The sequence below is a fragment of the Heliangelus exortis genome, chromosome 13 (assembly GCF_036169615.1).
Source record: "Heliangelus exortis chromosome 13, bHelExo1.hap1, whole genome shotgun sequence".
NCBI lineage: Eukaryota > Metazoa > Chordata > Aves > Apodiformes > Trochilidae > Heliangelus > Heliangelus exortis.
In genome coordinates, this window is record NC_092434.1 from 18,193,632 (window position 1) to 18,208,346 (window position 14,715).

General features: G+C 55.8%; 1 protein-coding gene and 1 non-coding gene across 3 annotated transcripts; one reads left to right on the plus strand and one right to left on the minus strand.

Moving 5' to 3' along the window:
- Nucleotides 1-4,544: 4,544 nt before the first annotated feature.
- TRNAK-UUU (transfer RNA lysine (anticodon UUU)) lies at nt 4,545-4,617 on the minus strand. The gene has a single exon. It is a non-coding gene; the product is annotated as a tRNA-Lys (tRNA).
- Nucleotides 4,618-6,829: 2,212 nt separating this feature from the next.
- On the plus strand, nt 6,830-14,048 carry LCAT (lecithin-cholesterol acyltransferase). Of its 2 annotated transcripts, none has more exons than XM_071757244.1 (6): nt 6,830-7,323; nt 10,141-10,297; nt 10,712-10,827; nt 11,117-11,212; nt 11,488-11,712; nt 12,923-14,048. In XM_071757244.1, the coding sequence occupies exons 1-6, from the start codon at nt 7,176-7,178 to the stop codon at nt 13,543-13,545; spliced, it is 1,365 nt and encodes a 454-aa protein (XP_071613345.1). In that variant the 5' UTR covers nt 6,830-7,175; the 3' UTR covers nt 13,546-14,048. The 2 variants fall into 2 exon arrangements, with proteins under 2 accessions (XP_071613345.1, XP_071613346.1); XM_071757245.1 differs by having other exon boundaries at nt 7,010-7,323; nt 10,016-10,297.
- The last annotated feature ends 667 nt before the right edge of the window (nt 14,049-14,715 follow it).

The following is a 14,715-nucleotide window of genomic DNA, read 5'->3' on the forward strand; positions in this document are numbered from 1 at the left end:
TCCCCTAACCTATTTGGCCAGGCTTTAGAACAAATTCTTGACTCCTTTGAAGGGAGTCCTCATACAGTCTTAATTCAATATGTGGATGATTTGTTAATTGCAGGGATCACTGAAGATGATGTTAGGACTGCTAGTATACTACTCCTCAATTTTTAAAGCCTGCAAGGGTTGAAGGTAACAAAGTCAAAATTACAATTTACCGAGGAGAAAGTGAAGTACTTGGGTCATTGGTTGGTTAAGGGCCAGAAGCAGCTGGACCCTGATAGGGTTAATGGGATTCTAGCCCTATCAGCTCCTACAAACAAAAGGCAGATCCCTCAGCTACTTGGACTCCTAGGCTGTTGCCGACAGTGGATTGAAGATTACAGCAGCAAAGTTAAATTCCTTTACAAGAAACTCACTAAGAATGGGTTGCTGAAGTGGACTTCTGATGACCATAAGTATTTACATAACATTAAAGAGGATTTGATTAATGCCCCAGTCCTCAGTCCTCAGTTTACCTGACATTAGAAAATCTTTTTATGTGTTTGTCAATATAAATGATGGAACAGCACATGGAATACTTACACAGATGTGGGCAGATTCTCAGGAACCTGTGGGCTATTTTTCTAAGCTACTTGATCCCGTGAGCCACGGGTGGCCCATTTGTTTACAGGCTGTAGTAGCTACAGCCTTGTTAGTGGAGGAAGCTGCAAAAGTTACTCTGGGAGGAGAATTAATAGTATATACTCCACATAACTTGAGGGAAATTAAGAAACATCTCACTAAATTGATGATGGAAACTCAGTCTAATTGGCTGAGATGTTTACCATTAGCTCTATTGAATATCAGAACACAGCCCAGAGCGGATATTAAAATTTCTCCCTTTGAAATGTTATATGGCATTCCTTATGATTTTGGGTTTCCTCTTGATCATCCCAGCGTTGAGGACAAATTCTTAAATGACTCTATTCTCCAGCTGTCCAAGAGATGCACTGAATTAACAAAAAGAGGCTTGGTTGTTCAGAGACCGCCTTTGGACATGGCAGTGCACACTATAAGGCCTGGAGATCATGTTTTGATTAAAACCTGGAAAGTCAGCTCCTTAACCCCTGCCTGGGAGGGCCCTTTTCTTGTTCTTTTTACCACAGATACTGTGATCAGAACTGCTGAACGAGGGTGGACTCACGCCAGCAGAATAAAAGGTCCTATCACTGCCCATTCGTGGACGGCAGCTCCCGGGGAAGGATTAAAATTAAAGCTAACTCGTAACACCACCATATAAATACTCTGTAACTCTCCTGTTGTGGTTCTTTGCATGCACTCTGTGGGATCTGATCGTGTGTCACATGCTCCCTAGTGGCACCTGGTTGTGCCCGGGATGGAACCTAACTAGTGACATTCCAGGTCTTGCCCCGCGGCGCTGCACGAGGCCTCCTGTCTCCCGAAGAATACCACCTGCTGCCGAGAAGGTAACAACAACCCCGGCGTTCTTTCCAAAGAATCGGCCGATGGGAAGGCAGAGAGGTACTACAAGTGGAGACATGAGGAGGCTTCCAGTGTTTTCGGGGTTCTGACCTTGGCTGCCTGGTTGGTGCCTATCCTGGACGCTATTATTTTGCTCTTTGGGGATGTGCAATGCTTGGCCCTCAGCTTGTATCTATGAACCACGACCACCTTGTCCGGTATGCTATGCTGGCCCCACTGGGGTCTGATGCAGTTTTCTTCCTTTGAGGTCCTGACAACAAAACAATAAAAATTAAAAGGGGGGAATTGTAATAAATACCGGTCGAAATTTTTACTTTATTGTTTTGTTGAATGGATCCTTCCCTAGAATGTTAAATTGGGTGTAGTTTGTAATCATAGGATGGGGGTTTTTTTTGTTCGGGTTGTTCGTGGGAAAACATGTTGGGGCGTGTCGAGACCACGAGGCAAGTCCACAGAGACAGAACAAAGAAGCTCTTCCCTTAGCAACGGGACAGAACCTGCGGACCAGGGACCAATACAAAGAGAGAGCCCGCAAAACAGGCTCCAACGAGAAACTAATAAAGGACTAAGAGGGAGGGGGGTTACCAAAAGTATAAAAGGACTGGCTTACCCTATTGAGGGCGTGGGCCGTTGGTGGAAGTGTGGTGCCTCGGTCGCCCAGCGCGCTGCTTTGTTTTATATCTCTCTCATTTACAATAAAAGTTTTGTTATTTTTAAAACGAGGCGAACGTTTTTAACAGAATCATTGGCACCCCACGTGGAGCCCGAACCAGGAGGAAACGGGCAAAACACAGACTGAAGGATGCTATAATGCTCCTACAGCTAGGACTTTCTGCCCTGGCAGGGACCCCGCGGTGGAGCAGGGGAAGCCTGTGAGGAATCCTTCTCCCTGAGGAGGAAGGAGCAGCAGAGAACAACCTGAGAGCTCCGGGCTGTGAACCCCGCTGCCTGTCCCCTGTGTGCTGGGGAGGAGCTGGAGGTACCCAGAACAAAGGGCTTGGGGCTGGGGAAGAAGGGAAGGGGAAGTATTTAAGCCCTGCTTTGTGTTTTCTCTTTGCCCTTTTAGTGGTCAATTAATCTGATTTGTTCCCCAGGTTGAGTCTGGTTTGCCCGTGACCCTAAGTGGGGAGTGGAGCCCTCACAGCCCTTGTCCTGACCCAGGAGGTTTTAGGTGGATTCCTCCTCACCATCCCAAAATGGGGCAGGGGGACTGAGTGGCCACGTGGCCCTTTGGGACCCACCAGGCTCACACCACCCCTTCCCTCTTTACAGCCTCACAGAAATCCAGCCCAGTTTGTAATGGGTGGGAAGGAACAAACCAGTGCTTTCTTTCATGGTTTTAGGTGCAGTTATCACAAGTTCCAGATAAAAGAGCCCCGTATCTTGGCTGCCAGTTTACAAACATAATTACTGAACCCTGTGTTCCCTTGGGCAAAGGAAAAATGACACAGGACTGGAAGGAAGCCAGCTGTACACCAATACATGAGGAAAAAGATGGGCTTCTGCTCAGCCAGGGCTCAGTTTGGGTTTAGGTGATCAGGAAAAGGGGCAAAATACCTGAATTTAATAAAGTAATAAAATGAAGATAGATCACAGCCAGTAAGTCCTAAGTACAGGGCTGTAAGTCAGGCTGGCCCTTTGGTACCCACCAGGCTCACATCATGACAGGTCTTCTGTCCCAAGGGGAAAAAAAAAATATACATGAGGAAATGGCCCAAGGGAGGTTTGGATTGGACATTAGGAACAATTTCTTCCCCAGGAGGGTTGTCAGGCCCTGTCCCAGAGTACTGGTAGAGTGTCCATTCCTGGAGGGGTTTCAGAAATGTGTAGATGTGGTGCTGAGGGACATGGGTTAGTGGTGGTCTTGGGTGCTGGGTTGATGGTTTGACTTGATGACCTTAAAGGCCTTTCTCAACCAAAACAATTCTGATTCTCTGAAATTTGTTGTATCATGGACTTAGGATGCTATAAATTCCCTCAATTACTCACCTTGTGTTAACTCAGACATAGCTGAAACTATTATAACCCTAAATTTGCTGTATCCTAATGTGATGCCCCCGCAACATGAGGTCCCCTTGTGTCCTGGTCTGGGCCAGGATAAAGGGGATTTTCTGTCTTGGACTTTTGCTTTCAGCTGGGTCTCTTGTAAGCAGCTGCACTGCTGAAATTAACAGCAAGTTTCTCAGGCAGGGGCTGCTCCTGGGACTGATAACTCCATGGTTATAGTTCCAGCCAGAGCCTGGTGTGCAGAGCCAGGGACACTGCTCAGCTCTGAGGAACATTTTGCCCTCCAGAAGGAGAAAAAGAGTAAAGACACTACTTGTAAGACTTCACACTCCTTCATTTTACCCTTTTTACTGAAAACACAGACTTGACTCAGACAAAGCTGGAAAAGTCTTTTGCCTTCTAAAGACAATACAGAGGGAATATCTAGGGAAGTTGTCTTTGGGCAGCTGAGGTACCTGTCCCACTTTGACACAGCTGGGAAGCAGAAACACTCTGCTCTCCTGTGAACCATCTTCTCATAACACAGCACAGGACTGGATGAGTTTGGGGTGACAGGCAACAGTGTCACAGGACAGCTGAGGCTGGAGGCACTTCTGGAAGTCCTCTGGTCCAATCCACTGCTCAAGCAGGGTCATCCAGAGGTGGCCATGCAGAGGTGGCTGCAGAGGACTGTGGCTGGACAGCTTTGGAATACCTTCAAGGATGGAGGCTTCCCAACTCCCCAGTGTTCAGTCACCCTCCCAGAGAAAAAAGTCTCTCCTGATATTCAGGCAGAGCCTCCTGTCAGAGTTTGTACCCATGGTCTCTGGTACTGGGTCTGGGCACCCCTGGCTTCCCTCCCAGGAGAGATGCTCCAGCTCCTTCATCACCTTAATGACAGAGCAGGTGCCAGCAGGAACCCAGTCACAGAAGATGCCTTAAGATGCAGAGTTTGGGCGCCTGAGCAGCCCTCAGTGAGGAAGGGAGCAGGAGCAGGGGCTCTATCCCCAGCTCAGCAACTCCAGGAGAGATCAGCCCCGGCAGGAAGAAGGGAAAGCTCCTGCCCAGGAGCTCCTAAAGGATGAAACCTTTGCCTGAACAGGGGCTTGAACCCTGGACCCTCAGATTAAAAGTCTGATGCTCTCCCAGCTGAGCTATCCAGGCTCCTGATTTAGGGGGGTTGGGGTGTTCAGAGCACCCACTCAGTACCCCCCTTCACTGCAGCACGTGCTGGGCAGCGTGGGGAATGCCTGGGACCCTACCCTGCTCCAGCCAGGCCACCACAGCAGAGGGCACCATCCCATGAGGAGGAGCACGCCAGGACCTCAGCACCTCTTCTTTTGGACTAGAATGGGGGGGGAGGCAACACAGAAATACCAGGCTTGTCCTCATGGGGACAGCCAAAACCAGGGTGACAAGGAGAAGGAGGAGAGCCCAGTGGGGTCTGTGGGTGAAGAAAATAATAAAAATAATGAAATAATGAAATAATGAAATAAAATAATAAAATAATAAAATAATAAAATAATAAAATAAAATAATAACCCAGCAGCTGTGGGCTTTGAACTCACTTTCCCAGTCCCCAGTGCCAGCTCCTCAGCCCACTCAGCTGCACTGCTGGCACACCCCAGGCTCAGCACTGGAATTCTGGCCACAGGCTGGAGCATCAGGGAGTGACTCTGAGGCAGCTCAGGGAGTGTGGTTTGCAGAGATGCTGTGCAACTCACTGCCTTGACCAGCCTCCTAAATGCCACCCGGCCTTTTCCCCTGCCCTTCCTCCCTGCTCTGCAGGAATTGACCCCTCTGCTCCACAGGGAACCCACCAGTGTCCTCCAGCCCCAACCCACCTTGCTCTTGCCTGGGAGGAAAAAGGCATTTTCCCTTCAGGAGGAGAGCATGACTTTTCTGATGCCAACCCACCTTGCTGGAGATCTTTGTTCCTGTCCTGGCCAAGCTGGAAGGAAAACCTCCCCTGGGCAGGCTGCAGCTTTCTGCCCCAGAGCTCAGCTCCAGTGAAGATGCTGGGTAGGAAGGATTTGCAGATGAGTGAAGGACAGGGCAGGACTTGGGGTGAGCAGATATTTCTTATCATTTCTGTTCATATTGCCTGGGTATCTTTGGGTTTCTGTCCACCAAGGAAGAGCACGATGGAGCTGCATCCTCAGCTCCTTCTTCCTCTGACCCCCCCCCGATGCTCTGCTGGTCCCACCAAGCTCAGTCCAAGGGCACCACTGACCCCTGAGGTGGATGGGGGACCCCCACCCTGGATCTGACCTCCACCCTCAGTATGTGCAGCCCTCACCTAGCAGGCTGGGAAGGATTTCCTTCAGCAGAGCAGGGGTTGGGTGCCCCAGGAGACTGTGTCAGGGGGATGGAGTCCTCCAAGGGAGTCAGTGGGCACCTGGAGTCCATTCCTGCTTCCCCACGAGGATTTGTGAAACGCAGACACCACCGGGAAAGCCCTCCTGAGGCTGAGGTGTCACCCTCTGTGTTCAGCCCCAGGGCTGGGAACTGTGCCCCGGTGTCCCTGGCCACCTGCCAGCAGATCCCTAATAGTTCCCCGAGGGAAGGGATGGCAGGAGGAGATGGGACAACCAGCTTCCCCAGCCCGGGCTGGCACTGAGGGGGGGACACCTGCGGGGACACCGGAGACTGTGGTGAGGTGCAGGGTGCCAGGAGCCAGCGCCTTGCTGGGGGGGTGTGTGGGGGTGTGGGGGTGGGTATAGGGGTGGGCGTGGGGTGGGGGGAGGGTGGCGGGGTGGGGATGGGGATGGGTGTGGGTGCGTGTGTGGGTGTGTAGGTGGGTGGGTGTGGGTGTGGATGTGGATATGTGTGGGTATGGGGGTGGGTGGGAGTGGGGGTGGGTGGGTGTGTAGGGGGGTGGGTGTGTGGGTATGGGGGTCAGTGTGGATATGGATGTGTGTGGGTATGGGGGTGGGTGTGGGTGGGTGTGTGGGCGTGTGTGGGTGTGGGTGTGGGTGGGTGTGTAGGTGGGGGGGTAGGTGGGTGTGCGTGTGGATGTGGGTGTGGATGTGGATGTGTGTGGGTATGGGGGTGGGTGTGGGAGGGTGTGTGGGTGTGTGGATGTGTGTGTGTGTGTGTGTGTGTGTGCAGGATGCTGCAGCCTGGGCAGGGGGGCTGGGGGTCTCCTGTGGCCATGTTGGGGCATGAGGGGCTGTCCCGGTGTGTTCTTGTCTGTCGCAGCCTTGATGTTTTCTCCAAGGGGTCTGAAGTCCCCCTGGCCCCGTCGGCAGCATCAGCAGGAGAGGAGCGGGCAGGGAACGGGAAGGGAGAGGGCAGGGAACGGGCAGGGGGAGGGCAGGGAACGGGAAGGAAGCGGCGGGAGGGCAGGGAACGGGCAGGGAACGGGCAGCGTGGTCAGCCCTGGGGTTACCCCGAGAGCGGGGGGCAGTGGGTGCCGTCCAGCACCCCAGCTGACAGCCGAGGGGTCTGAGCCCCGGGAAGCCTCTGGGTGCGGGTGCCCCCCGAGCTCAGCCCCACTCCGGGCACCCCCGGACCGCCCCGTCCCAGCCGCCCGCCAGCCCTCCGGCCCTCGCCGTCCCTCCTCCCCACCACGGCCAACCCCTCGCCGCTTCCCCTCCCCTACAGCCCAGCTGCCTCTTGGCTGAACCTGCATTTTAAAAAAAGAAAAAAAAAAAAAAAAAAAAAGAGCCCGGTACCCGCAGGGCTGTTTTGCTGGGAGAGGATCCCGGGCGAGCCTCGCCATGGGGCGCAGCGGCGCCGGGGTGGCTTTGCTGACTCTGTGGCTGCTCCCGCAGCCCACCTCCCCCTTTTGGCTCTTCAACGTTCTCTTCCCACCCACCAGCACCCCAGAAGCTCCCCCGAGCAACAGCACTCCGCCCGTGGTGCTCGGTAAGGTCCCACCGGGGGAGGGGTGGGCACCCCGCAGCCCCCCCGAGGAGCCGGCGTGGGGTTGGGGTCCTCCTGGCACTGCCGGGGGGCTCTTGGCTGCCGTGGGGTTGGGGTCCTCCTGGCACTGCCGGGGGGCTCTTGGCAATCTGCAGCCACCAAGGGGGATGACAGACGACTCGCTGGTCCCCTCCCATCTGCCGGGCTGGGGACACGGGGCTGGCTGTGCTCGGTGGCAGCTGCTCGGACCTGGGGTGCAGGCTTGGCACCCCAGAAAGCAAATGGGGCTCTAAAATCTCATGGCTGAAGCAGGGAGTGTTTAGGGCTTGCTCAGCTCAGGGGCAGGGGACTGCAGCACATTCTCTTTTGTCCTCTCCTGCCACCGGTCCCATGGGCCAGCACCCACCGTCCCTTTGTCCCCCAAAGCCCACCCTGTGTCTTCTGCACCTCCCTGGTGACTGGGACATCACCCTCTGCGGCTGCATCTTCTCAGGACCACCTTGTCCAGGATGGAGCAGAGGAGAGAGGGAGGTGCTCAAGAAGGGGAAAGGAGGGGTTGGGGCATCACGCTGGGGAGGTGGGTGCAGGGTGGTACCCCCATCCCACAAGGCTCTGCCACCCTTTGCCCCTTTGCCACCACCAGGGACTCGAGCCAGGGTCTTGCCCTGAAACCTCTGCTGACCAGAATTGGGGTTTTTTCCTTTTTCTTTTTCTTTTTTTTCTTTTTTTTTTAGTTTTTTCTCTTTTTTTCTTTCTTTTCTTTCTTTTTCTTTTTTTCCTTTTCTTTTCTTTTTTCTTTTTTTTTCTTCTTTTTTTTCTTTTCTTTCTTTTTTTTTTTTTCTTTTTTTTTTTTTTCTTCTTTTTTTTTTCCTGAGTTTCCCCTTTTAAAAAGAGAAGAGAAAAAGCAGAAACATTCCTGTTGTGATGCCGAGGGCTGACCCTGCAAACTCCCTCCCCACCATCCAAGGCTTTGGTGCCCTGGAGCAGGTTCTGCTGTGGCTGTCACCAGGTACCTCCTCTCAGGATGGCATCTCCCTGGCACCAGCCTCAGGCCTCATCCCCACGCCCAGCCAGGTTCCCCTGTCCCATTGCCACTCAGCATCTGCATGTCTCCCATCCCCCTGGCCTGGGTGTCCCAGAAACCCCCAGTGCCCTTGGGACCGCTGATAACCCCTCTGCCCCCACAGGAACTCCCTTAATAATTACCTAATGTTCCCTGGAAGGGGAGGCAGAGCTCAGGGATGTGTGCTGGGGGTGGGGGTGCTGGCTCTGCACCCTCAGGTCCCATCAGAGCAGCTCCTGCTCCTCTCACTGTCCAGGAAGATCCTCCCTGCCTGGGCTCTCCTATTCCAAGGTGTCCTGATCCCCAACCAAGTGCTTGGAAGATGCTCCCTGTATCCCTTGGGGGATGCTGCAGAGTTTAGGGAGCTGTGGAGCAGCTTGAGGGAGCCTCCCCCCACCTCCCAGTCACCTCTTGCCTGGGATGAGGGTTTCAGAGGCTGCAGCTGTGCCTCTGCCACGCTGCAGGACCTGGTGCCATGGTAGGTGGGATGGGGCATCAGGGCCAGCACAGGGGCTCCCCAAAACACCCACACCTATGGAGCCAGGGCTGCAGCAACCCCATGAGGTTTGTGGGTGCCAGGGAGAGCAGGGAACAGCCTTCTCAGATGGAAGATGCTGTGTACAGGCACCCTTCAGCCCCCAGGCCAGGCAGTGTGGCTCCCAGCACACCATTCCTGTGGGATCCTACAGCCCCGGCATTGCCTGGGAAAGGGTCCCAGCCCAGCAACTACAGGGATTTCAGGTCACAAAGCAGCTGATGGGGTCACTGGGAGGAGCTCCTTCCATGGGACACAAGCAGCCAATGGCCCTGGAAGCACTGAAGGTCCAGCTGGGGCTGTGGGATTCATCACCCCCTGCTCCCATCCCACCAGGCTCCCAGCCACTGTCCCCTGAAGGTCTGTCACCTCTTGTCCTCCCCGTCGGAGTCAGTGCTGGCACCAGGAGCTGAGGAGCTGGCCCTTGGCTCCTGCAAACCAGCTGGGAATGGTCCCCATGGCACAGGGACACGGTGTGGGGCGGATGGGGCATCAGGATGGGTGTCCCATCCCTTGCAGGAAAGCCAGGGGCAGACCAGGTGCCATGGTGATGGTCACCCTCACTGAGGGAGCCCAAGCTGCACACTGTGAACTTGCTTAAAACCAGGCTGTGTTTGTTGTACCCACTGTTTACACTGAATTCCTGGGGGATATGGCTTGGGGGTACAACTGCCTGAGAGGAGGTTGGAGCACAGAGGGGTTGGTCTCTTCTCCCACGGAACAAGTGATGGGACAAGAGGAAACAGCCTCAAGTTGTGCCAGGGAAGGTTTAAATTAGGTATTAGGAACAATTTCTTCCCTGAAAGGGTTGTCCCAGGGCAGTGGTGGGGTCACCATCCCTGGAGGGGTTTCAAAGCCCTGGAGATGTGGTGCTGAGGGACAGTGGTGGCCTTGGCGGTGCTGAGTTCAATATTGGACTTGAGAATCTTAAAGGTCTTTTCTATCCCAAACAATCCCATGATTCTATGGCAGCAGCTCTGGGGGTCACCCTGGGGGGACAGAGAGCTCAGGGGGGGTCCCCAGGAGGGTGCTGCTGTGCCCTTTCCATGCTCACCCTGCAGCTGGACTCTGAGCACACTTGCTCCTGCCCGGAGCAGGCTGTTCTCCAGGAATTCTGGTCCAACCATCCCCAGCCGGGAGGGAGCCCTACATGGGGAGCTGGTGGAGCACCAGGTGGGACAGGGTCCCTAGATGGCTCTGCTGTCCCTCTCCATGCCACCAGTGCCCGGGTGTCTTGGAAACCAACTGGAAGCGAAGCTGGACAAGCCAGACGTGGTGAACTGGATGTGCTACCGCAAAACAGAGGATTATTTCACCATCTGGCTCAACCTCAACACCTTCCTCCCAGTGGGAGTGGACTGCTGGATCGATAACACCAGGTACCACCCCCCAACCCGGGGAGCTCCCAGGGCAATGACCTTCCAGGGATCTCTCTCCCCTCTCCCCCCCTCCGGCCACGATCTGACGCACATGGAAAACCATGGGAGCGTCACGGGACTGCTTGGGAACACATTTGGCTGGCTCCTGCTCTGAGCTCCCCGTCCCTTTCCCATGTCACTGCCTGGTGGTTGTGCCAGCCAGCCCGTCCTCAGCACCCACTGCAGATGCCACCACCCTGCCTGTGGCAGCAGGGCCAGGGGACTGCTCTGTCACAGCCTCCCACCCCGAGATGCGTCGGGCACCAGTCCGCCTACCTGTCTGCATCGGCCTTGGAAACAGCCACCAAGGTGCAGGCTGCCACCCTGCCCCTTGGGGACACGGTTCTTCTCCTACCTTCTGCCCTGTCCCCACAGGGTGGTGTACAACAGAACCTCACGGAAAATGTCCAATGCCCCCGGGGTGCATATCCGTGTGCCTGGCTTCGGCAAGACCTATTCCGTGGAATACTTGGACCAGAGCAAGTTGGCAGGTGAGAGGCAGAGAGTTGTGGGGTGTCCAGAGATCCCCCCTGCAAGTTGTCTCCCCGTGTCTCTACTAGGGGACTGGTTGTGCAGAGAGCCCAGGACACCGGGGAGTGACAGAAGGGGGGTCTTGGGGACGGTGGGGACCACTCCATCCTTGACATATAGAGCTTCCACCTTTGGCAGAGCCACCAAGCTCCAGGGCTTACCAGAGGCCATTGTGGCCGTGACCAGGACCAGGGTGGAAAAAGGATGAGAGAAGAAGGCCACGAGGCCACCCATTCTCTCTGCCCCTAGGTTACATGCACACCCTGGTGCAGAACCTCGTGAACAATGGCTACGCCAGGGACAAGACGGTCCGAGCAGCGCCCTACGACTGGAGGGTTGGGCCCCGTAAGTTTGTGGTCAGACCACTCGTGCAGGGTGGGGACCAGGATTGTTCTCAGGGGCTGTGGGAGCCACCTGGTGTGGAGGAACCTCTTGGGTGGGGGCAGCTGCCCGTGGTGGTGGATGCTCAGCCGTTCGCAGAGCTCTCGTGTAAATAATGCCGTGGCACTTGTGGGCTCCATGCCCACACCTCTCTCTGGTTGGGGCTCCTGGGGTCAGTCTCCTGGAGCCCTGTGGCCATGGGGGAGGTTGCCAAGAGCTGGTGCCCCTCTTGTCTGCAGAAGAGCAGCCTGAATACTTCCAGAACCTGAAGACACTGATCGAGGAAATGCACGATGAGTACCAGCGCCCCGTGTTCCTCATCGCACACAGCATGGGCAACCTCAATGTCCTCTACTTCCTGCTGCAGCAGACACAGGCCTGGAAGGAGCAGTACATCGGGGGCTTCATCTCCCTGGGAGCCCCCTGGGGAGGGTCTGTCAAGCCCCTGCGTATCCTGGCGTCTGGTGGGTGACTCCTGCTCTGCAGCTGCCTCCATGCTCGCTTTTCCCTCTTGCAGGAATGGAAGGGTGCTGGTGGGCGGGGGGGGGAGAGGTGGGGGACAGATGGCCAAGGGGTCTGTGGAGGCAGTGCTCGTTCTCTGGGGCTGATTTTGCTGCACCCTGAGGTGCAGAAATCACCACGGATGTTCCTGTCACAGCCTTGACAAGCAGGACAGTGGGACAGGGTTTGCTCCGCACCGTGCCCGAGGTCAGCTCCTGGGCTACGGGGGCTCCTTCACAGCTGGGCAAGAAAATGGCTCAGCCAAAAATCCTGGGGCCAGGGCAGGAGTTTGGGTAATGCTCACCACCTCCCCAGGCATCTGCTTCACCTCCACCCATAACAGCTGCTGGACCTTCACTCTAAACCATGCAGAGGCCATGGAGGGCACCCCAGGGCCACCCGTGCCCCCCCCCTGCACCCCTTGCTTGCATCTCCCCACATCTCAAAGCCCATCCCCCATGAGCTTTGCTGTTTCCAGGCTTTCATCTCACTTCTCCCAGTTCCTCTTTAGTCTCTCCTCAGCCCAGAAGGCCACAGTCACTTGCCTAATGCTGACAGCCCAGAATATCTACAAGTCACAAGCCTCCAAAACCACGTGGAATGAAAATCATGTGCTTCAAGATTTTAACATCTGGCCCCTTGCATCACCCTTAAGTCACTCCTCATATTTTTTCTCTGTTGCCACAAGGGCCAGAGACATTTTAAAGGTAATCAGTGATTGTTGCATGGTCAAAGGGCACACCAAAACTGCCCGGGCTTGCAGGATGCACGTGGGTTGGCCACGCTTTATCAGCACCGTCACTGAACTCCCCCCTGACCCCGCAGGAGAGTGTGGAGGTGCTGGGACTGCACGGCAAGTCCAGGGTTGGGTTGGTCAGGGCTGTCACCTTTCCAGGTTTGTCTGCACTCAGCCCCTCCTGGCAGCTGGAGCTGTTACACTGGAGAGAAGAGAGTTTGGAGGTTTGCTCTGGAGATCTTCAGCCAAAGGGAATGAGGAGAGGATTTATGGTCCCGGGCAGGGATAGGCAGGGGAAGATCTGAGGTGGAACCGTACCCCAGGGACAGCCCTGGGTCGCTGCTGGAGGAGGTGAACCCAGCATGGCTGCCCAAGGGGCACCATTTGCCAGGGTGCACGTGGGTGCTGTCCCCAACGAGCCCCTGTGTCCCCCGCAGGTGACAATCACGGCATCCCACTCATGTCCAACATCAAGCTGCGTGAGGAGCAGCGCATGACCACCACCAGCCCCTGGATGTTCCCAACGAACTTGGCCTGGCCCGAGACCCACGTTTTCATCTCCACCCCCTCTTACAACTACACCTACCGGGACTACCAGCGCTTCTTCATGGACGTCAACCTGGAGGACGGGTGGTACATGTGGGAGGACATGAAGGACCTGCTGAAGGACTTGCCTCCTCCTGGAGTGGACACGTATTGCCTCTACGGCACGGGCCACCCCACCGTGGAGACTTACATCTATGATGAGCATTTCCCTTACGAGGACCCTGTGGACATGGTTTATGGGGACGGAGATGACTCCGTCAACACGCGCAGTCTGGAGCTCTGCAAGAAGTGGCGTGGTCAGCAAAAGCAGAAGGTGCAGGTCCGGGAGCTGCGAGGTGTTGACCACCTCAACATGGTCTTCAGCAACCTGACACTCAGCTCCATCAATGAAATCCTGCTGGGGAGCCCAGAGGAGCAGGAGGAGCCGGGGCAAGGGAGATCCGGCCTGGAGGTAGGGAAGGAGGGGAAGATCCTACCTGGATGGAAGGTCTTCAAGGAGTCCAGGAAGAACTGAAAGGGGCGTGGGCCAGCTCCCCTCCATGCTGGTAGCCACCAGAAGCTGCCACGCAGGGTAGCGAAGGACTCTGGAGATGATGAGTTTGGAAGGAAAAGGAGCAAGACCACCAGCTCAGGTGGATGGGCTGGTACCCACTTCCACGCTGATGGGTTCTTCTTTTGGGGAACTGTAATTAATTATACTTCAGAGGCTTGTCACTGCCCACCGCTGGGTGGGTAATTAACCACGCTGCCAGCTCATTAACATCACACTCGCTCATTACAGCACCCGCACAAGCCCTTGGCACCAGCAGCTCACGTTCAGCCACTTCGGCAGCCCTGGAGCCCACGGTGCCACAGCCTGGGTGCCAGCTCTGACCTCCCCGTGACACGGGGGTGACGTGGGGACGGCACGGCGGGTGTGCCAGCCAACAGCCTGTGAGCAGTGAGATGGCTCCCCGGGCAGGAACGGCTCGAAATCAGCAGATTTATACAATAATAAACACACTTTGCTGCTTCCGAGTGCTGAGGTGGCCTTGTCCTGGCGTGGCAGGTGGGTGACACTGAAAGCCCTGACACCCACAGCCCACCAGCACCCTCGGGCTTCAGGAGGAGCCACGTGCTCAGCACCGGCGGTGGCAGTGGTGTGGGGCTTGGTGACACTACTGGGGCTGGCAACATGGCTGGGTGACAATGGGAGTGGTGACATGGCTGGGGTTGGCAATGGGTCTTGGGGCTGGTGATGTGACCAGGACTGGTGACTCGACTGGGGCTGGTGACACGAAGGGGGCTGGTGACATGACCAGGGCTGATGACACAACTGGGACTGGGAACATGACTGGGTGACAGTGGGAGTGGTGACATGGTCGGGGTTGGCAATGGGTCTTGGGGCTGGTGACAAGACCAGGGCTGGTGATATGAATGGGGCTGGTGACGTGGCTCGGTGACAATGGGAGTGGTGACATGACTGGGGCTGGCAATGTGTCTTGGGGCTGGTGACGTGACCAGGACTGGTGACTCGACTGGGGCTGGTGACATGGCTGGGTGACAATGGGAGTGGTGACATGGCTGAGGTTGGCCCCCAATGGATCTTGGGGCTGGAGATGTGACCAGGACTGGTGACTCGACTGGGGCTGGTGACACGAAGGGGGCTGGTGACATGATTGGGTGACAATGGGAGTGGTGACAT

Excerpts from the sequence above, each read along its gene's own strand:
- LCAT (XM_071757244.1), top strand. The coding sequence starts at position 7,176 with ATGGGGCGCAGCGGCGCCGGGGTGGCTTTGCTGACTCTGTGGCTGCTC. Across the intron at positions 11,213-11,487 it reads CGACTGGAGGGTTGGGCCCC|AAGAGCAGCCTGAATACTTC; the intron begins GTAAGTTTGTGG and ends TCTTGTCTGCAG. Across the intron at positions 11,713-12,922 it reads CCTGCGTATCCTGGCGTCTG|GTGACAATCACGGCATCCCA; the intron begins GTGGGTGACTCC and ends TGTCCCCCGCAG.